The sequence below is a fragment of the Trichoderma aggressivum genome (genome assembly GCF_033847375.1).
Source record: "Trichoderma aggressivum f. europaeum strain CBS 100526 chromosome Unknown scaffold_060, whole genome shotgun sequence".
NCBI classification, from domain to species: domain Eukaryota; kingdom Fungi; phylum Ascomycota; class Sordariomycetes; order Hypocreales; family Hypocreaceae; genus Trichoderma; species Trichoderma aggressivum.
The window spans coordinates 91,926-113,276 of NW_026946426.1; the positions used below are offsets into that span (position 1 = coordinate 91,926).

A 21,351-nucleotide genomic window follows, 5' to 3' on the forward strand; every position below is an offset into this window, starting at 1 on the left:
AATTTGACGGATCAAAAATGACGCACCGCGAAGTTCATGGCATTTGGCGTATGTGATATTAGGTTTCTTCTCTATTTATTCCCAATATGTACGATTCAGGCTGGTGGAAAGGTTTTATATACTGGTGTAGGGAACAAATTTAAAGGGAATAATATGAAGTGAATATTACAAGTTTGACTATTCTTGATGGCTGTAGTCAAGTGAAAGATGTGCTGTGTGCACGTTGAAGAGATACACATTGCCAGGAGGTTGTTCACATATGGTAGTACTTCCTAGGTACATACTACAAAGGAGATGGGTATCAAGTGCCAGCAAAATGCAATAGAATCTTTGGCTGGCTTAGTAGCATGTCTTTGCACCGAGTATTTCTCGCCAGGGTCTAAATATAGAGGCAAGATGTCTCAAGCAACTCACGGGGACAAGTATCCCGTCGTCATTTCCCACTCACTGTGCAACCACCATGGAGTACGCTGACGCAAAAGGCAATTCCCGAGAACAACGTTAACCTTCGGTGACATCGACGGCGATGATGACGGCATTGACAAGATCAGGAAAGACCGAGAGGAAGAAACGGCTCGGAATCCTCTCTTGGCGAACCGGGCGAGAAGGTTGCTGATGTTGGTCCGGCTGTTCAACTCTGGCACAAATTATGTAAGAGCAAGCAATCTCAAGCCAAAGAGAAGCCCGTGCGGTGATGAACGGAGCGGCAGATTGTAATTTTGGGGCTGGAATGCGGCTGCAAGGTCGAGTTGCACAGAAGAGGCTCAGACTGGGAGAGAGTCTGTGTGTACGAGGACTCGTATGTATCTTAAAGAGAGGAATATGTACCTCTATATAGGTAGTACCTATAGTAGCCAAGAGAAGGAAGAGGCAAAGAGGAGAGTGACAAAAGGGCCGAGAGTGTTTTAAGGAATGAGGAGCTGGAATTGGGTGTTGGCAAGTAAACGAAGGAAGGAGCACGAGGCAGCGGGAAGCTGGGAGGTGAGCGAGGAAAGAGCCGGGTCGTGCTTGTGCCTCGTCCGATGTTCATCTCATACTCGTAGCCCTAAGCCAAAGTACACGGACCATCTTGGCCTCTATTCACGCTTCTTCTTCCCACCTCTTCAAAACTCTCAACAAATCCGCCGGATAGTCCCTTCTCGATTCTCATTCAAACCCCCTAACGAGATCTCATCATTTTCTGGGTTTTCCTGGGATTTCGCTGCGAAATTTGCCCTTGTTTGCGTCGTGTCTCTACGCCTGCGCAAGCCAGAACAGAAGCACCTCCTCCCGAGACAGAAACGAGTGTTGGTTGCCCCAGACTGTCTTTGATTCTGAGACATTTGGCCTCCCTTGCAGGTACTGACAGTGAGAATAAAAGCCGACGGGCCGCCGCCTGCGCAAGCGAAACCAGCAAAGCAAAAAAGCAAACAAGCAAATCAATTACCGCGAAAGAAGACGAAGAAAACACAACATGATGAAGACGCTTTCGTTTGCTGTCCTCTCGGCGCTGGTGTTGGGCGCTTCGGCCCTGGCGCCGCCGGCCCACCCTCCGGCCGACTCAGGGTGCTGCTGCTGCGACATCAACAAGAACAGAATCGACTGCGACAGGTCGATCCCGGCGTCGGAGTGCATCTGCGCCCAGGTCGTCTGCCCCGCCGGCGCGCCCACGTTCTGGCACGGCAAGCCGCCGAAAGCCACCCCACCGCCTGCGCCGCTGCCGACTTACAAGCAGTGCTGCTGCTGCAATCCAAACATCAACAGTGTTGTGTGCCAGCTGAGGCCCGTGGAAGACTGTTTCTGCGCGGCCGTGGTGTGCCCGACCGATGCAAAGACCATCTTTGTCAAGGAAACTCCCGCGCCGACCGCCGCTTAGGAGTATTCGTTGTCGAGCCGACTTGCCTGAATCTTGGACCGGGGGTATGACTTGGGGGGAAAGGAAAATACAAGGGGGAGCATTGTCAATGGTGAGTGCACAACAACGCGTGGCAGACTGGCGGAAAATTTGATGATTTACCGATGGGCGGCTTTTGAGATGGGGGAAGTTTGAGATGGGGGGCATGCCGGATGGGTTAGTTGACAGTATCTACACAGTTTCTATTCAACGATAAATGGAATTCTCTAGATGGTTGTTACTGAATGTTAACCGCACACCACGGCCATGGTTGCATCGCAAGACCGGGAATGTTGTAGAACTGAGTCCAAATGCTTTTTATTGATTGAAAAGTTACACTGCATCATTATTAAATTATTTAGAGGTGCTACTCGGGTGCTGCCTCTGATTCCGTGGGACACGAATATGTGCTCAAGTTGGCACGGGTATGGCCCTGCCGCTCTTTCTTTTTTTTTCCTTTTACCCATTCGTCGATTCTCCTGCCCAAATTAAATTCCAACTCCCAACACCAACACCATCAGCATCTCATTACGTTACATTATCAAGACATTCCTGAACCGCGGCTTGCCGGCTTCTAGGCTATCGACGGCCTTCTTGACGTCGCTGAATTGGTACCGCTCAATCATGCACTTGACCCCGTGCGTCATGGCGAACTGAATGGCCTCCTCGCTATCCAGTGCATGGCCACTCGCCCAGCCTTGCACGCTGGCGCCCTTCATGATCAGCGTCACAGTGTTGATATCGACAGAGCCCACCGGGGCCAAGCTTAGGATCTTGCCGTTGGGAGCGAGGCCATCAGCCAAGGCGCCGACGACCTTGGGATTGGGCGCCGTCTGGACGATGATGGAGGCACCGCCCATCTTGGCCAGCTCGGCAGGGCCATCAGCCTTGCCCGTGTCGATGTAGTGGTGCGCGCCCAGCTGCTTGGCAAACGACTCCTTGTCGCTGCCGTGGGACAGCACTGCCACCTCGTAGCCCATCTTGCTGGCAAACTGGACGGCCAAGTGGCCCAGCCCGCCGAGGCCCTGGATGGCGACCAGGCGGCCCTGCTCGACCTTTTGCTTGCGGATGCCGTTGAAGACGGTGACGCCGGCGCACAGCAGCGGCGCGGCCTCGGCAGGGTCGATTTCCTTGGGAATGCGGACGACGGCCTCGGCTCGCAGCAGGACGTATTCGGCGTAGCCGCCGTCCCGCGACACGCCGTTGATGACCTCGTTCTTGCAGTACTGGAACTCGCCGCGCTGACACTCGCGGCACACGCCGTCGTGTCCTCCGTGCCACGGCCCGCCCACGCGCTGGCCCACCGAGAGATTCTTCACGTCAGAGCCGAGCTCGACAATGTCGCCGACGACTTCGTGGCCTGGTATACGGGGGAAGACGTTGCCAAGGTGGCCGTGGGCGACTTCCATGTCGGACCAGCACACGCCGCAGGCGATGACCTTGACGAGGACCTGGCTGGCCTCGGGGTGTTTCAGGGGGACATCTTGGAGCTCGATGGGGGAGTTTGGCCCAGTGAGGACGAGGGCCTTGTAGGTTTTGGGGAGGGAGGACGTCATTTCGACTGTTTTTGCTGATGGTGTACTACTATTCAGTAATTGTATTCGTCTGTCTTTAAAGCTTCAAAAACAAAGTGCTGACAGACTTGGATTGAGAGAGACGGGAAGCTCAAGCTTGGATGTGCCTAAATGACAGTTATCATGGTACAAACTTTAACGAGGGAATGGAAGCTTCTTGGGTATTTATAGCTTTTCCATTTCCTCTTTTGCCAGAATTGCTTTCCATGCTTTAAGGGCAATTGACAATGCCCATTGACCCAAATAGGTCAATCTGCTCTCCTCTCCCACTTTGTACCCATAGCACCGGCATCTAATGAGCCGAAACAGCGCTCCAGCTCTGCAATATCGGATGGAAACTATCAAAAGTTAAAAAGCCCATCTCATCCGGGCGAGCTTTGCCAGACGGAACGGGAAAAGAAGGACGAGAAACTAGTGCGATGGGCTGAAGTCAGTGTGACTTCACCAGTGGGGGGGCTGAATGCCTCGCAAGGAAACTGAGCGGCGGAGGTTGATGCGGGATAGCAGAAGGGGGGGAACAAGACAAAATAGGATCTTCACTTCCTTATCTTCTAGGTACTCCATATATCTTTCGTTATACATAGAAGTGGGAAGCATTTGGTTGGTCCGTGAAGGGGAGTTGTTGTGGCTTCTATGTCTTTGCATTTGGCGTATTAATGATTACTGAGATCGAGATTGCGACATTGGGGACTGGTTACATGGAGGGAGCTTTGTATATTCTCCTCAATGTCCGATGTTGTAGTCTATTTGACATGTTTTCTTACCTGGAGTCCTTGGTCCCAACGAGGTGAGTGTATTTGCTCTCTACTTCAAGCTCTTAATTCCAATGTATATACGCCATTAGACGACTCTCTCACCTAAACTTGTAACCAACCCCGTGTGTCCCCATGGGAAGCAACGGCTAGGAAACATGATTTATTCCATAAGATTTGTACCCCATCTTGGTCCTTGTAGCTACATATACATCAACTGAAGGTGTCAACACCATGATGATCTTTTCCCTTATCTTCGCTTTCAAAAAAATCAAGAAAAAGTTCCTAGTCTAGGGTAGCCTTTCCATCATAGAAGCCCATCTATGACAAGCGTCGGAGGCGAACTCCCCCCCAACGGCTAATCCTCGCTCTTGCCCATCCCACCCCGGCCAATCAGCGACCTCGCAATTCCGGCATCACGGGGCAAAGAGGATCAAGATAGGTTGATTGATTGATTCGCCTTCCCGCAACCTGTCAGCCTCAACCTCTCGCCCAGCTTCTCTCCAACAGCCGCGGCTCCTTCAATCGCCTGACCTCCTCCCTCAACAAGGCTTGAAGCCCCTATTCGAAGCTTCCTGTTCGCCTTTCCTCCCTTCGAAGCAGCAATGTTGCCGGCAACACGGTCCGCGGCCTCAATGGCCCTCCGAGGTGCGTCAAATTTTCCGAGTCCCTAACACGCGCACGCTCTCTCGTGAAGCAGCATAGCAGCAATGAGAAATATATGAAGCAAAGGATGAAGTTGCTAACGGGGAAATTCTCTTCACGATTCCAGTCAAGCCCGCCTCTGCGCTGGTTCCCTTCCGAGCCGCCGCCGCCTTCACAACAACGTCTCGACAAGATGCCACCTCGCTGACCCCCCACTCCGCGAGCTTCGGCAAGGCTCGCAAGGAAGTTGCCCTCCCCAGCGAGGAGGGCACCAAGGGCGTCTTGCAATATGCGCTGTACGTTTCTTAGCATCTCATCCGGTTAAAAACCCAAGACAATTTCTAACGCATGAAAAAAACACAACAGCACTACGCTCGACATCGTCGCCAACTGGGCCCGTCAATCCTCGCTCTGGCCCATGACTTTCGGTCTCGCCTGCTGCGCCGTCGAAATGATGCACCTCTCGACCCCACGATACGACCAGGACCGCCTCGGCATCATCTTCCGTGCCTCCCCCCGCCAGTCCGACGTCATGATCGTCGCCGGCACCCTCACCAACAAGATGGCCCCGGCCCTGCGCCAGGTCTACGACCAGATGCCCGAGCCCCGATGGGTCATCTCCATGGGCAGCTGCGCAAACGGCGGCGGCTACTACCACTACAGCTACAGCGTCGTCCGCGGCTGCGACCGCATCGTCCCCGTCGACATCTACGTCCCCGGATGCCCGCCCACCAGCGAGGCCCTCATGTACGGCATCTTCCAGCTACAGAGGAAGATGCGCAACACCAAGATTACCCGGATGTGGTACAGACGGTAAAGGGAAAAAGAGCGAGGGAAAGAAGGGAAGGAGACCGATGGGTGTGGATGTCCAAGTGGTTTGGAACGACACAGAAGATATTTCTACAAGGAGGATTGAACGGGGGAAAAAGGGGTTCCCCTTTTCATTTTTCTTGGAGAGAAAGACATCACTTGGCAGAGTTTGGGTTTTGAAATGAGATTCAATGAAATCCAAGGAAAGGACCCAAGGAAAAAGAAGAAAAAAAATCAAAGAGTCAGCGTGGCGGGAGGAAGCCACGTTCAAACCTTGACTCGACGTTCTCATAATTTTTTTTATTCAACCCTTTTTTTGGTCCTCAAAAGTGTACATACACTCGCTGGGTTGCGGGAGGTTAGAGGTGTAGAGTATCTGCCAAAAATACTTGTACCAATTCTAAAGAACCATAAGCGATCCAAGAATGGAGTATATAATGATTGTGTGAGCCAGTAACAACAACCTCGCATGCCAGAATGAACAATCTCTTATAAGCGTTCAATCTCAACCCATCGAACCCTGGATCTAATCAAACAGAGCAAAAAAGGGAGATTGGAGAAATAAAAAAATCAAATTCCATTCAATGCTTGCCTTTACTATATATATATGTATATATATATCGTGATACCTCCAGTTATTAATAAATATTGGCGCTTCAGTCATTCACAACATCGAAATAAAGACCATGCATGCAACAAGGCACACCGGTCATCAACATTCGAGTCCAAACACCTGGGTTCACAAACGCTAGCCCATCTCTTCTCATTCGACATCATGGGCCGTCTTTTCATCTACCTTTCCGCTCTCATGTCAATTGACAGCGCTGCATTTCGTCCCATCCCGTCTCGTCTGATAACAAATAGATCCCACCAGCGCCAAAACAAGCATACCAAGCCTGTCTGCTGACTCTTCAATCAAAGCATACCTGATGTACCCAAAGAAAAACGCAAATACTGTCAATGAGGGGATGTGAAGGGATCTGAGTTGAAAAAGCAATACTGCTACACAGCACCGTACAGGGCTGTTGCTTTAGGGGGCCCCTTGATTTGGGCACTCCATACACCAAACCTCTTGTCTATTCTTGGCCAAAGCCCATGGTCTCCTCAACGGCAATAGTAAGCTTCTGTTGCAGCGTTTCCAATGTCTTATATGCAGGCAGATCAATTCGATTGAAGCTGCGTCGAGACTGTTAGCTTTCTGCTCCTTACGCTTAATGGAGATATATAGGTTTAAAAAAACTTACCAAGTATGCGCCTTAGGTAGATTGGCCAGCTCACCAGCCTTTTCAATAGTGAATCTTCTGGGGCCATCACTGCCCTGAAGGTCCTTGAATCCGTTGACTGGGATTCTCGAGGTACCCGTGGTGAACTGCAGCAGACGCGATTTCTGCTCGCCATCCCAGGACCGTACGGTTGCCCAGAAGTTCTGGATAACCTCATCCGACTCTGTGTATCCGCGGTAATCCGTGTGCTTCTTCCAATCGTCGACGTCAATCTCAGCAATGCCGCCAATGAGCAATTCCAGCTCACGCTCATCAAAAACGTTGATGAGATCCTGAGGGATCAGCTCCTGGAAGCCCTCCTTGAAAGCTTGGAATTGCTCGGCAATGCGCTTCTCGATACGCCACTTGACCATGAGATCCACATACTCCTTCTTGTTCTCGTTGGTCACCTCAATGTCACGACCGCCAGGGATCAGATCCTCCGTCGTCAAAACTCCGAAGCGCTCGTCTTCCGTAGAGAACGTTTGCTCTAGAATACCTCCCGAAATGTCGTTATCCAGCATCCACTGCAGTGAACGATGGAAGTCTGCATCTACACCCTCCATGTCTGCCAGCGTGACACCCTTGCCGAGCACCATCTTGTACAAAGCGCCAATAAAGAAAGCGTCCAAGAATCGTCGGTGGAAAATGGCCATACCAACCACGCGTCCGATGAACTTGAAGTAGTTGAGATGTTCAGGGTTGATGCCAGAGTGAGGGTTGATTTGGAGGGTATAATTATCGTGCGCTGAGTATTCGAATAAACAGTAGAAGGGGTTGAACATTTCGTGCGAAAGGAGGAAGAAGAACTCTCGGGACAGACCGCCGTAATCCAGACCGTCTTCGCCGTCAAACTTGATCATGAGTCGTTTCTTCAGATCCGTAGCAGACTGGCGGGTGATTTCGGCGAACGAGTCTTCAAAAATGTGTGATCTTCGGACCTTGATGTGACACTGCCCGCTAAGAATGCGCATGGCAGGCTGAGATCGGAAGTAAATGAGCTTTCGCCTAAAGTCTCGCTTATACTGGGGCACGTTTTGATCCAACGACGAAGGAAGGCGTGGGTCATCCCAGGTAGTCGTCTTGGTATTGTGGTCAACAAAGTAGACTCTGGCAGTATTTGTGAGACGCATCTCCCACCCGCTAGGCAGAGGGCCGAGCTGAGACACGGGCTGCTGCTGAATCTGGCCGTTGGTGCTGCTCTGGCCGTACATGCGAATGAACTGCTGCCGGCGTGGGTCGACCCACGTCGTGGTCCGCGTGTTGTGGTCGACAAAGTAGGGCCGTCCTTCGGGGGTCCAGCGTTGTTCCCATCCTGGAGGAAGCTCACCGGAGCCGGGTTGGGTAGCACCTGTATGCATCATGGCCGTGTGGCTGTTAGGGGCGGCATTGCTAGCAGCGGCGCTGTTAGGGCTGCCCGCGCCAGAGCCTTGTTGTTGCTGGAGAGTGGGCGAGCTTGTACCGGTTCTATCCTCGGGCAGGGTTCTGTTTTGGTGTCTCTGGCGTTCGACTTGAGTAACGGCCTCTCGCTCATTTCGGGTTTCCGCGGCACCGCCGGCGGCCGTCGGGCGATTCCAGCTGGTGGTGCGAGTGTTATGGTCAACGTAATATGTACGACCGAGGTTATCCTCCCTACGTTCCCAGCCGGCAGGCAAACGGCCTTGGGAATCCTCGAACGGGCTTAGCTGACTATTGGGGCGAGATTGAGAGCCATTGACACTCGAGGACGAGGGTACGGCGTTGACACTGGCGGGATGGTGGGAGGAGAGGTTGGGTTGAGAAACAAGCGCGTTGCCGTTAGGGCCAGACATGGCAGAACTCGGCCGGTCACCGGCCGGAGCGGACAGGGTCGACAAGTTAGAGGCACTGGGTGCACCAAGGGTAGGTCGGTTAGATGACGCTTGGCCTGCACGAATGGGGGTGCTAAGGTTGCAAGATAGGTTGAGGATGAGTTTGCCGTGCACGACGAGGTTATCAGTCGACTTCTTCAGGTCTCTCGTAATCATTTGATCTGGAAAGGACTAAGCGTTAGCGAGCTACTAGCAGGATTCGAGAAAATAAAGGGGGGAAGGGAGGGCTGAGACATACCGTCGGCTTCGGGTCCGACTTCTGGAATCAGGTCGCCGATTCGGATATTGATAACGCCAAGGAAACCCTGGTCCTTCTTTTTGAACTTCTTTTGATCGAAGACCTGGACGGCCAGGATGCTTCCCTCGTCAACCCGGCTACACAGATATCAATATTCAGCTCATCAATGGGGCATCTGGTGGATGCGAGGAGAGGATATTGGTCGTACAAATCAAAGCTCTCGTTCCAGTACGGGTTGAGCGTCTTCTTGCTCACCGTCGTCGTCTTGGTCTGCTCTCCATTGATGGTTGCTACAGCAAAGGGGTCCGGGAAGCCTGATGTTGTTAGCGAGACGCAAACTGGCGAAAGGAAGCGGAAAACATTTGTTAGCAAGCGGGAGGGGAGGGCACATACGAAAGACATCTCGCTTGTACAAACCATCGGCGGCGATGACTATGAGAACGCATCCATGTTAATAACAAAACGCAAGGGTCTCTTGAGCGGAGTGGGCTTTGCATCGAGGACGCACTTGTAATCCGCAGATTGGGTCTACTGTAAGACATGCGTGTTAGCTGGACGAGGACTGGATGAATAAAGAAAGGCTCCGCGGCCTGGTATAAGAACAACAAAGCAGTGAATGTGATGTGATGTGATGCTTACCCAGAATCGTTTCGGCTCGCCATGGTGACGGGATCTCGGTCGTGTTCGCAGCGCTCCAGGCACGGCAGCACCAGCCTTCCGACAAGGCACAGCAGGCAAGACAGGCGGACAGCAGCGGTTCTCGATGGCGCAGTTTAAGGAGAAGGACGAGAACGCTGCAAGTTGACGATGGACGATGCGAACTGGACTGGACTGGACTGGACTGGACTGGCCTGAGCAAAAGTTGGGGCTGTGCAGTGCAGCAGCGCCAGACCTCCCCGCTCTATGGCTTGGGTGGCGGGCGATAAGGAGCACGTGACGCGATCTCGTGCTGAGCAACGAGGGCAGCGGCGAGAGGCAGAGGCGAGGGGCTGGAATCTCAATCTCACTGCAGCGGCGATGGCAGGGCAATGGGGGATGGCAGAGCTGATGATGGAGGAGATGGAATCCAGTCCAGGTCGAGTCGAGTCGGGATTGCAAAGGCGGGCTGACAAGTGGAATCCCCTCTCAGCGTTACTCTTACGGGGCTGTTGCGGCCAGGGTGGGGAGCCAGAGAGAAGAGGCGGCCTCCGTTGGTTTGGTCTGTCTCTCCCTTAGGCTTGCCGTTGCCGCTGTGAGTATCGCTCTTTACAGTGTATTTGACTGCTCTACGGAGTACGGGGCCGGCATCTATTACGGAGTACTTGTAATGCTTTTAGGGAATCCATCATTTAGGCCATGCTGTGTCAGTATTTATAATGCTTTACTTGGACGAACCGACAAGATGAGCCCGCCATTTGCTCGTCTGAAAGCAGCTACAGTACCTTAGTACTAAGGTAGTACCTGGTATAGAGATGCCATCTGGTGACGTCTTGGGTACATTACCCATCCGTTAGTACTAAGCCTCACGCTGCTTCTCTTCTCTACCTACTAACTACACTCCGTACTCCTTCGACTACTCCTTCGATACGGCCACTCGGCACAAATCAGCCACAGAAAGCTTGCTGCTAGTCGTGCTCCCCTGCCAACTGATTGGATGTCGCCCTGATGTACCACCGCCAACACGCTCTTATACTTTGCCCGCCCCAGGCTACTAGAGAGGTACCTCGCAGTGACCCGCGACGGGCAATGCAGCAAAGCACGGGAACATGATCCTGGCGCGAACAAAGACCTCCAAGGGCGCCCGACTGATTTGCATGTTTGCCTGTGGGAGCACGACATGCCCAGCTATCCCGCTGGCACTGCCTCTATCCGGGGGTGGGTGTCGTGCTGTATCTTCCTTGCTAACCCACCAGGCACTAAAAGGGCACCGTAGCACGAGCACCGCACGAATCGCCCACCTAGCTACAAACCTGTCAATGGAATCTCTCAAGGTGCTCATATTAGTCTCCTGTGGGAACTCGACGAGCCATGTCGGCACAGCCAGCCTTGACTAATGCTCTCAAAACAATTTTATCCGGGCACCGTGGTTGAAAAGAAGCCCTCTTGTCCGGTCCGTGATGACCAATGTTTACAGTGCAAAAGGTACGGCCGCTCTCTAGGGCGCAGTTTTTGCCATCGAGCCAGAAAGTCTCCAAGCCGAGCGGGTACAGAACAAGCACCGCTTTACCGAGTACATCAAACCCCCCTTCTAGATTACTCAGACTCTGTACGATACGTGTATTACTCGGTACTTTGTACCACCAACTGCCCTCTTGTGCTGTACGAAGTGCTATTATTGGCATCGGACGCTCAATCTGGAGACGGGGTACCGGGCTGATGACCCAAACTCATCCAATCCAGAGCCAGATCGCTCCCCCCCCAGGTTCCGAGTAGCACGGAAGATAGAGAGGCAACTGACATGGGTTGGCTGACACATGCTCCAGCTAGATCATGATGGCCAGAGAAGGAATCGGAAGTGTACCAAATGGGATTAAGCAGATGAACAAGGACCAAAGAGAGAGAGAAAAAAAAAAAATAGAGAATTCGAATGCTGTAGGCTGAACGGCAAAAGTCACAAGCCACCTGGCCTCACGATGAGACCATTCTTTGTTGGTGTGGTCGGCTTCTGCGCGGAGCTGTATCATCAAAAGATAAAAACGCCACCTCACCTGCAAAGCCTATGCTGCTTGGTTTGTCATCCTTTGGCTCAACCTCATAGGGCGTGGCATGAATCTGTCGACATGTGACCGCTGCGGGTATGGATCTGCCCTATGCTTTGTCTATGATGTGACAAGTCGGACGAAGGAGCATCGAATGTCGTCAATCGTAGGGCGGAAGTCGGTGGAGGAGGGGGTGCTTGTCCTCTGCATTCACGCTCTGTAAGAGACGCCCTAAAGGAGCATGTTGATTGACCAAGTTTGAATCATCACATATCACTATGAATGTATGGTTGCAATAGACATTGCTTCGATGTGATACGCCTTAGCTATACGCCTTGGCTGTGCGCCTTGGCAATGCGCGAAGCGTTACAAGGCTAACAAGCAGAGGTAAAAAAAACAGTTTACTTCTCGTCTAGCCTCCGATTAGCATCTGGTGTCAATACCAAGGCCTAAAAACTCCAGATCCTTTCCCTTGTCGAATTCTTCTGATACTATACACGCAATCTTGTCGCCCATATCTGATCCTGTCTTTCTCAACTTGGACCCGGCTACTGGATGACACGCAGCTCTTCCATCAAAGTCAAGCAATACCGGCGTCCTCCACCCCCCGTCCTTTTTCTTGTTGTAGCTCCCCCCCAGCCCTTCTCCTCATTATGCCAACCTAGGTGCTGGATATCTTTCGTCATCTGTGTAGAGAAAAGAAGGAAATAAGAATCCGCCATTACTCTCCAAAACAAAAAGAGAAAAAAAAAGTCAAAGAAAAGCAAGCAACCGGTTTAGTCGCGCGAAATGATGAACCTCCCCTCAGAGCCGGTATCTGAAACATCATCACCCAATCCATCACTCTGGGCAGGTTGTGTGCTGCTTGGAGAAACACTTCCTTGCTCCTAGTAAGGGGCGTAGCCTCGTCCACGGCCCCGGTAACCGCCACGGTAGCCGCCGCCGCGGGGGAATCCACCACCTCCTCCGCGTCCATGGAAGCCTCCCCGACCACCGCCGCGGAAGCCTCCTCTTCCACGGCCGCGGCTCATGCCAGGGATATTGGTGCGCTTGGGAGTGACCTTGATGTTGCGTCCTTTGAAGACGCTCTCGTTCAGGACGAGGGCTTGGGCCACCAAGCTAGGTTCGGTAAACTCGACATAGGCGTAGCTATAGAAGGGGAAAAGGGCGCCACTGTTAGCTTATAAAATGCACAATAATAAGAGAGAGTGAAGGGAGCCAGGAGCTAGTCAAGGCGGGATTCGCAAAGATGTTGTGCTTACCCCTTGGGCTGTCCGGTGAACTTGTCCAGGAGAATAGTGACTCGGTTGATGGAACCGCAGCTCTGGAAGTGCGCCTGGACCTCCTCGGGGGAGGCAGAGTAATCGACGTTGCCCACAAAGATGCTGCGCGCGTCCACAGACTCCTTGTCGTCGGCGAGATCAGCAGACTGCTGCTCCAGCGTCGCCTGCATCTCGCGGAGCTTCTTGGCTTCTTCCTCCATCTCAGCAACTCGGCGCTTCATCGCCAGAATCTCCTCCTAGCAGGCGGGCGTGTCAGATCCATCACGTAACAGCTTTCTCGTCTCGAGCGCGCGTCAAAACTAAACCCACCTCTTCACTGGCCGCAGTCTCGTGCTCCGGCTCACGCTCCCCCTCGGGGATGCCCTCAGGCTTGTCTGCGTCCGACATTGTGCTTGACCGAATGAATCGACAGAGTCTCTTGCTGGGATAACTGAAAAAGGACGACAATGGTATCAGCGATGGTTGTTTCGAATGCGACCAATGCAACGACTTTGTCTTTGTTACATCAACAAAGAGCTGTTGATAGGACGGGAAGAGAGAAAAAAAAAAAAGCTAGGATGCGACCACCCCTGTGCAGATTGGGAATAACCTTTAGACGGAGCCTGAAGCGCGACCGCTTTAGGTTTTCTGCATCGAAATAGGATTCATCGAAGCGCCAAATGCTACTGACCTGGATTAACTGGCTGCAGCGATATCGGACGCGACAGCTCGGTTGTCTGCGACGTAAACGACAGTAACGGATCTGAAAGAGCAAAGAGAGGAAGAATTCGAGATGGGAACAATCGTCACTAGAGCCTCGTGTTGCCGCGACGCACAGCCGAAGTTTGCCCGCCCATAAGGCTCAGCGCTGTTGGTCGTGCGCGGCCCACTGGAGTTACTGCTGGTGCAAGGCCGTGGTAGCTGGGGCCTGGCCTGTGTGTGGGGGAGCAGATTCACTATTATCCACTGGCTAAATGGCTAGTATGTTCACATGGGATGCATCTAATAATCAGCATGGATCGGATCGCTGTTGACGAGCTTCTTCAGCTTAACCACTCAAATCACTACCAGCAGCTGACACTCGATACCTTGCTAGACTAATGCGTTCCAGCTTCTCTTGACTTGTGGCGCCCTTTTTTCTGCAGCGCAAAAGTGCTTATAGCTTGAGGCTCTGTAGTTTTGTTCATCTGCGATTCGTACGACAACACTACAGATAACATTATAACTCACTCACCCTCCAGCCTCTCACAACTACGATCCATCATGGCCGATCGCTCATCCGCCCCCTTGCTCCAGTCCTACCATGGCGACGACAGCGATGATTCTCCCGCCTGGGACAGCTCCTCCCAACAGGCCTCATCTACATCTCGCTCCTGGCAACGATGGCGTAGGACAAGCCAGCGCCTCCTCGAGTCCCGTACCAAGCACTTTGTCGTCATGGGCATCGTTGCGCTGGATGTCGCTGCGCTCCTCGCAAATGTCTTCATCCAGCTTATTGCCTGCGAGATGCATCAAAACGATGAGCCCTGGGTGGAGCAGCTGACCGAGAGTCTGGAAATTGCTGGTCTGGTATTCAGCAGCCTCTTTCTCATTGAACTCGGGGCATGTTTGTTTGCTTTTGGCTTGGGGTAGGTTGAAAAAGTTTTTTTTTTGTGTCTGTTTTTACATTGCTTTTGTTCATGTCCATCTAACTCTGTTGGCAACCTGAAGCTTCCTTGCCTCTTGGTTTCATCTCTTTGATGCCGCCGTCATTATTGCCAGCTTCGTCATAGATGTGACGTCCAGAGGCTTGACCGAATCCATTGGATCTCTGATTGTCGTGCTTCGTCTATGGAGACTAGCCAAGATTTCCGAAGAAGTGGTGCTGGGCGCTACTGAGAGAATGGAGGTGCTGGAGCAGCAGTTGGAGGACCTCGAGGCCGAGAATAGTAGATTGCGATCCCAACTCGGTATCGAGTTCTCCAACCATTCTGGCACCGAGTAGGATCCGAATCAAAGATTGATATAATTGACATATATTACAGTTACAGTTACAACTAGCTTGCTGCACAATCAATGGCCCCCCAAAACAAATTCGCGTGTCCAGACAATTCAGAGCTGGCATGTGAGCTCTGATTCATAGTATATGTATGTTCCTAGATTACTCCCATTCATTCCTTCTATTCGAGACAAACTCCAGGTATGTATGACAGAATCCTTCCTCCATTTACACCATCGATGCAGTTTCGTTCCGCCAAAATGAAAAATAAAAACGCCCATGATATCTATGCTACCTCCCTCCCATGTCCCGCAGTTGCCCTATGTTCCCATCCTATGTATACGAAATATGTGGCAGCGCTATGTCTGCCAACTCTGAACGACATGGTGATCGCTGGTAGAAAAAACAAAAAAGAAAGAAAGAAAGACGCGTCGCCGAGAGCGAGAAAGGGTCATGTATGTCGACTGCGTTTGCTCCCGTTGTTCACAGGGTCTTTGCCGCCTAAGCAGCCTCCAAAAAAGTCGTCAAAGTCCATCCTCCGTTTCGTCCCGGCTCCGCGACCAAGGTGTGGTGAAGACCGCGGGCCCGTCCGAGAAGAGCTTCCTCCAAATTTGGAACTGAAGGATGCTGGGAAAGCAGGTACCTCCTGCTGTCTCTGGTCTGATAAATCCAAGGTGGCGATATTAGGATACGATGAGTGGAAAGTAAAGGCGTCTTGCGTGGGTACGACGAAGTGAGTTGGCTCTTCGTTCATGGGGGCGACATGGACGGCAGCAGGTGGGGAGACGGTTCGTGTTTCGATCTGAATTGGTGTCGACGTGGATGGTTCGGCGCTGGCTCTAGCGACCTCGGGAGATGTAATTCGTTCCCCCTTGTCGACCTCATCCTCGCTCTCGGCGCTCTGGTGTCCCGGATCTCGACCATCAAGCCTCTCCGTGGCCCACCTCCTTATCCGCCAGCCCTCGCCGTCGTCCAAGCCAATATTTCCCCTGTCCAGAAACATGAGCAGATCGTCTAGGCACTCCTGGTACCCATCTGCACGAGCGCGAGCTTCTGCCTTGGCGGAGGTCTTGTAGAGCTTGGTGACGGAGAGGGCGGCGGCCTTGAAAACATCCAGAAGCTGTTCAGGTGAGTCATACTGCGCCGCCTGCTTCCCAACCGCGCTACGGGTTTTCGACGAGTCCATCTTCAAAGAAGGTATTTGTTGTTATGGCAAGCGCGCGCGTGTGTGGTATGGCCTAGCTTCTAGTTAGGGTGGCGTAACGGCAAACTGGGAGCTTTGTGTTCCTACCTGAGGACTCGTATGGATTCCAGCAAGCAGGCTCAGGGAGAGAGATTCCGCGGCCTGGTTTTAGGGGGTCGCACGGCAGAGGCAATGCCGATTTCTAGCTAGGGAGCCTCGGGGTTCGAAGACGAAGCTCGCAAAAGAGGAAGAGAAGGAGCGAAATGTTTGGAGATGGTCCCCAAATCGGATCAAACGATGGAGGGGAAAGTCCTGGCAATTTAGTCTGGAGCGGCAAACTTCGAGGTCAGCAGGTTTGAAAGGTGGGCGAAGGCGGTAGAACGGCACGTGGGGTTGATGGGTCGATACCCTGGCATCTACCACGTGACTTTGAAGCTGGCCGCAAGCTACCAGACGGGAGCAGCGGAAGATGCTTTGCTTTAGGGATAAGAGAGAGAAGCGATACGGGAGGATTTATTGTTATAGTTTTGATGATGAGGTGCGTCGAATGTGCGAGTGCTGGGAGCTGAACGAGACACGTGCACGCACCGCTCGGTGATTTCAAATGCTACAGGTACCTCTCGTACAGGTACTCGTACATGCACTGCGCACTCCTTGCAGGCCTTGAATTTACGGGAGGCAAATCCCCTGCTAATTGAACCGCATCTGCATTTGCAGCGCTGAAAAGCCCCTGACCCGTTGACGTCGGTCGCTAATCCCGCTTGGGTGTCGTGCCGGACTTTCCTTGTTCCTTTGAGCAATAAGTGGGGGGCCCGAATCGGCTTTCTTTGGCGGAGAGAACAAGGGTGGGACCTGCACAAGCGCTAGGCCCAAAAGGCGACAACCTCTGGATGAGCACGTCGAGCCTCTTGCCAGGCGCAATTCTAGAAAAAACATCTTCTCCTTTTCCACCAGCAACAGGAAGGTCGATTCACGGCTTCCAACACCGCCCAAAACATCCCGAGACGTCAGAGGTCCCTGATAGACTTACGGAATCGCCCTCGACCCCTCGCCCTTTCGCCCAGCGGCGCATTTGAAGCGCGTTTCGTGCACGCAAGTCGCGTAAAGAGGCTCCCCTCTGAGATTTTAGTCGCAATGGCTCCGCGACCTCGAGCCAACGGCGTGGATACGGACGCGTCCATGTCTGACGCTCCGGAGCATCCTCACGTTGAGGAAATGGTAAGTTCATCTATTTAATTGCTGCCTTTCGCCTCTCGATCGATGTTTTAACCGGCTTTGACTCCAGGACGTTGATGAGACTCCCGACTATACCGATTCCGACACCAACCCCAACACCACAGCCAGCAGCGTAGTCGGCGAGCCCCTCACAGACGGTAGGAAGCGACGTAGCGAGGCGAATCAATTGCGTCGGAGCATCTTCGGAAAGAAGCATGACCGCCTTGGAGAGTCAAAGGTATGCATTCCCATATTATTGCCCACTTATAAGACGGTGCCTGCTGAGGATTGTATTCGATATTAACGCTTTGACTCTTTTCTTTGTCTTTCAAACAGGAAGATGATACCATTCGAAGATTTCGATACTTGCTCGGCCTTACCGATCTCTTCCGGCACTTTATCGAGACGAATCCCGACCCTAAAATCCGTGACATTATGGCCGAGATCGATCATCAGAATGCCGAAGCTGCTCGAGGCAAGAAGGGTGCTGGCAGAAAAGGAGGCGCCACGAGTGATCGACGGCGACGAACCGAGGCCGAGGAAGACGCGGAACTCTTGAGCGATGAGAAGCATGGCGGATCCGCGGATACGGTCTTCAGAGAGTCACCCTCGTTTGTGCAGGGTACCATGAGGGATTACCAGGTTGCAGGCCTCAACTGGCTCATTTCGCTGCATGAAAACGGCATTTCAGGCATTTTGGCCGACGAAATGGGCTTGGGCAAAACTCTGCAGACCATTGCCTTTCTGGGCTATCTCCGCCACATCATGGGTATTACTGGTCCTCACCTTGTGACGGTGCCCAAGTCGACGCTCGACAACTGGAAGCGAGAGTTTGCAAAGTGGACCCCCGAAGTCAATGTGCTGGTGCTCCAGGGTGCAAAGGATGAGCGTCACGAACTCATCAACGAGCGTCTTGTTGACGAGAAGTTTGACGTTTGCATTACGAGCTACGAAATGGTCCTGAGAGAAAAGGCACATCTCAAGAAATTTGCTTGGGAGTACATCATTATTGACGAGGCACATCGCATCAAAAACGAAGAGTCCTCCCTCTCGCAGGTCATTCGACTCTTCAACTCCCGTAACCGACTGCTCATTACAGGTACCCCGCTGCAAAACAACTTGCACGAGCTCTGGGCTCTCCTCAACTTCCTCCTGCCCGATGTCTTTGGCGATGCTGATGCGTTCGACCAATGGTTTTCGGGACAAGACCAGGATCAAGACAAGGTTGTGCAACAGCTGCACAGGGTGCTGCGTCCGTTCTTGCTCCGACGTGTCAAGAGTGATGTTGAAAAGAGTCTCTTGCCGAAGAAGGAGGTCAACGTGTACCTGGGCATGTCCGAGATGCAGGTTAAATGGTATCAGAAGATTCTGGAAAAAGACATCGACGCCGTCAATGGTGCTGGAGGGAAGCGAGAGTCCAAAACTAGGCTTTTGAACATTGTTATGCAGCTGCGAAAGTGCTGCAACCATCCTTATCTCTTCGAAGGTGCTGAGCCGGGTCCTCCCTACACAACTGACGAGCATCTGATCTACAATGCTGGCAAGATGAAGGTCCTGGACAAGTTGCTAGGACGACTTCAGAAGCAGGGGAGCAGAGTCTTGATCTTTTCACAAATGAGCCGACTGCTCGATATTTTGGAAGATTATTGCGTCTTCAGGCAGTACAAGTATTGCCGTATTGACGGTGGTACTGCTCACGAGGACCGAATTGCAGCCATCGACGATTACAACAAACCTGGATCCGAAAAATTCGTCTTTTTGCTCACGACGAGAGCTGGTGGCCTGGGTATCAACTTGACAACGGCCGACATTGTCATTCTCTACGACAGTGATTGGAACCCGCAGGCCGATCTGCAGGCCATGGACCGCGCGCACCGTATTGGACAGACTAAGCAAGTTGTGGTGTACAGATTCGTCACTGATAACGCCATTGAAGAAAAAGTCCTCGAGCGAGCGGCCCAGAAACTACGGCTCGACCAGGTCGTCATTCAGCAGGGCCGTGCCCAGGTTGCGGCCAAGGCCGCTGCAAACAAGGACGAGCTCCTGTCCATGATTCAGCATGGCGCCGAGAAAGTATTCCGGTCAAAAAGCTCTACCGACGAAGCAGCAAACAAGGATAAGGAAATGGACGATGAGGATATCGATGAAATCTTGACTCGGGGCGAATCGCGTACCAAGGAGCTGAATGCCAGGTACGAAAAGCTTGGTATCGAGGATCTTCAGAAATTCACTTCCGAATCTGCTTACGAGTGGAATGGAGAAAACTTTGCAGCCGCAAAGAAGAACATCGGCATGAACTGGATCAACCCGTCGAAGCGAGAACGCAGGGAACAGAGCTACTCGATGGACAAATACTTTAGACAGGCCATGTACCCCAACCCCAAGGCCGATGCCAAGCCAAAGGCCCCCCGTGCGCCGAAGCAGGTACCAGTTCACGATTACCAGTTCTATCCCCCCCGACTGCAGGATTTGCAGGACAGAGAGACTGCCTTTTATCGCAAGGAGATTGGGTACAAAGTTCCATTGGCTGATGGAGACGATGATAACTTGTCCGAGCGCGAGGCTGAGAGAGCACTCGAGCAGCAGGAGATTGACACTGCCACGCCCCTCACAGAGGAAGAACGAGCCGAAAAGGAGGAGCTTTCCAACCAAGGCTTTGGCCATTGGAACCGCCGTGATTTCCAGCAGTTTATTAACGGATCGGGAAAATATGGGCGCAACGATTATCAGGGCATTTCCAATGAGATTGATAGCAAGACGACGGCGGAAATTCGAGCTTATGCCAAGGTGTTCTGGCAGCGATACACGGAGATTTCCGACTATCCCAAGTACATCAAGGTTATCGAAGATGGTGAGGAGCGCACCAGGCGCATCGACCATCAAGGCAAGCTTCTTCGGAAGAAGATGCAGCAGTATCGCGTTCCTCTCCAGCAACTCAAGATCAATTACTCGGTCTCAACCACCAACAAGAAGGTCTACACCGAAGAAGAGGATCGGTTCCTGTTGGTTCTTCTTGACCGTTATGGCATCGACTCCGAGGGCCTCTATGAAAAGATGCGAGACGAGATCCGTGACTCTCCTCTTTTCCGCTTCGATTGGTTTTTCCTGAGTCGCACGCCTATTGAGCTGTCGCGACGATGCAACACGCTGCTCACAACTATCGTGAAGGAGTTTGAGGACGGCCCTGGGACCGGAAAGAGCTCTAACGGGGTCAATGGCAAGTCTAAGCGCGATCTGGACGAGGAGAACGATGAGGATAGCATCCTGAGCATGGCACCGGCAAAGAAGAAGTCTAAGAATGGCGTCAAGGTATGTAACATCGTAGAGAAAGTCAAAGGGGCCAATGCTAACACATATCTCTAGAATAAGGCTCTTGACAACGTCAAATCAAAGTCTAGCAAAGCCAGCTCAGCTTCCCCTTCGAGAGCCTCCAGCGTCGCTTCCAACGCCAACTCGGTTGCCGGTGGCTCTTCAAAGGGCAAGAAGACCAAGACCGCGGGTAGAAAGAAGAAATGAGTAAGATGAAAAGCGGGAAAACCAAGGATTCAGGGCAAAACAAGTCGGGCTCAAGGAAAGGATGCGGATACGAGATTTAGAGAGGGGAGTAACGTTGCTTTATGATGTCGACAAAACTTATGGCGTTTTCATGCTTGGGGGATTAATGCGGATTGAATCGAGCTTGGTGGTGGACAATTCTGTCGGCAGGACAGTATCTTGATCCCGGGGCAATGATGGTTGTAGGAAGGGCATGGAAGATGCTCCAGCTTCTTGTGTCAGATGAAAAACAAAAAGATATAGTTTGTGTAGTTGTACAGTAGTAATGCAATGAAGGAACTCTACTTGAGAAAAGTCGTTTACATCTTCTCCGGCCAAAGTCTCTGAAACAATAACATCCAGCCATGGACATGACAAAACACCATCTCGTACTCGTATATCTGCCCGAGGCGTGACTCCATTCCCAGCGCCCGGAACAAAGTGGGCCCCGATCTCCGATGATCCCATCGAGTACCCGGAGAGCTCCAGAGGTGGCA

General features: G+C 52.3%; 8 protein-coding genes across 8 annotated transcripts; 4 read left to right on the forward strand and 4 right to left on the reverse strand.

Annotated features, from left to right (window-relative positions):
• Positions 1-1,453: 1,453 nt before the first annotated feature.
• On the forward strand, positions 1,454-1,855 carry Triagg1_9852 (uncharacterized protein; the record flags this gene model as incomplete). Its single annotated transcript, XM_062904855.1, has 1 exon — positions 1,454-1,855. One exon carries the CDS (start codon positions 1,454-1,456, stop codon positions 1,853-1,855), a length of 402 nt encoding a protein of 133 aa, XP_062751194.1.
• Positions 1,856-2,406: 551 nt separating this feature from the next.
• Triagg1_9853 (uncharacterized protein) lies at positions 2,407-3,429 on the reverse strand (the record flags this gene model as incomplete). The annotated part of the gene is made up of 1 exon (XM_062904856.1): positions 2,407-3,429. One exon carries the CDS (start codon positions 3,427-3,429, stop codon positions 2,407-2,409), a length of 1,023 nt encoding a protein of 340 aa, XP_062751195.1.
• Positions 3,430-4,804: 1,375 nt separating this feature from the next.
• Triagg1_9854 (uncharacterized protein) lies at positions 4,805-5,661 on the forward strand (the record flags this gene model as incomplete). The annotated part of the gene is made up of 3 exons (XM_062904857.1): positions 4,805-4,847; positions 4,972-5,140; positions 5,211-5,661. The coding sequence occupies 3 exons, from the start codon at positions 4,805-4,807 to the stop codon at positions 5,659-5,661; spliced, it is 663 nt and encodes a 220-aa protein (XP_062751196.1).
• Positions 5,662-6,730: 1,069 nt separating this feature from the next.
• Triagg1_9855 (uncharacterized protein) lies at positions 6,731-9,666 on the reverse strand (the record flags this gene model as incomplete). Its single annotated transcript, XM_062904858.1, has 7 exons — positions 6,731-6,830; positions 6,899-8,927; positions 9,005-9,141; positions 9,213-9,318; positions 9,398-9,436; positions 9,513-9,535; positions 9,644-9,666. The coding sequence occupies 7 exons, from the start codon at positions 9,664-9,666 to the stop codon at positions 6,731-6,733; spliced, it is 2,457 nt and encodes an 818-aa protein (XP_062751197.1).
• Positions 9,667-12,569: 2,903 nt separating this feature from the next.
• Positions 12,570-13,352, reverse strand: Triagg1_9856 (uncharacterized protein; the record flags this gene model as incomplete). The annotated part of the gene is made up of 3 exons (XM_062904859.1): positions 12,570-12,855; positions 12,945-13,201; positions 13,275-13,352. 3 exons carry the CDS (start codon positions 13,350-13,352, stop codon positions 12,570-12,572), a joined length of 621 nt encoding a protein of 206 aa, XP_062751198.1.
• An 855-nt stretch (positions 13,353-14,207) lies between these two features.
• On the forward strand, positions 14,208-14,928 carry Triagg1_9857 (uncharacterized protein; the record flags this gene model as incomplete). Its single annotated transcript, XM_062904861.1, has 2 exons — positions 14,208-14,572; positions 14,655-14,928. 2 exons carry the CDS (start codon positions 14,208-14,210, stop codon positions 14,926-14,928), a joined length of 639 nt encoding a protein of 212 aa, XP_062751199.1.
• Positions 14,929-15,373: 445 nt separating this feature from the next.
• Positions 15,374-16,108, reverse strand: Triagg1_9858 (uncharacterized protein; the record flags this gene model as incomplete). The annotated part of the gene is made up of 1 exon (XM_062904862.1): positions 15,374-16,108. The coding sequence occupies one exon, from the start codon at positions 16,106-16,108 to the stop codon at positions 15,374-15,376; it is 735 nt and encodes a 244-aa protein (XP_062751200.1).
• A 1,131-nt stretch (positions 16,109-17,239) lies between these two features.
• Positions 17,240-20,836, forward strand: Triagg1_9859 (uncharacterized protein; the record flags this gene model as incomplete). The annotated part of the gene is made up of 4 exons (XM_062904863.1): positions 17,240-17,323; positions 17,391-17,558; positions 17,657-20,629; positions 20,684-20,836. 4 exons carry the CDS (start codon positions 17,240-17,242, stop codon positions 20,834-20,836), a joined length of 3,378 nt encoding a protein of 1,125 aa, XP_062751201.1.
• Between the last annotated feature and the right edge of the window lie 515 nt (positions 20,837-21,351).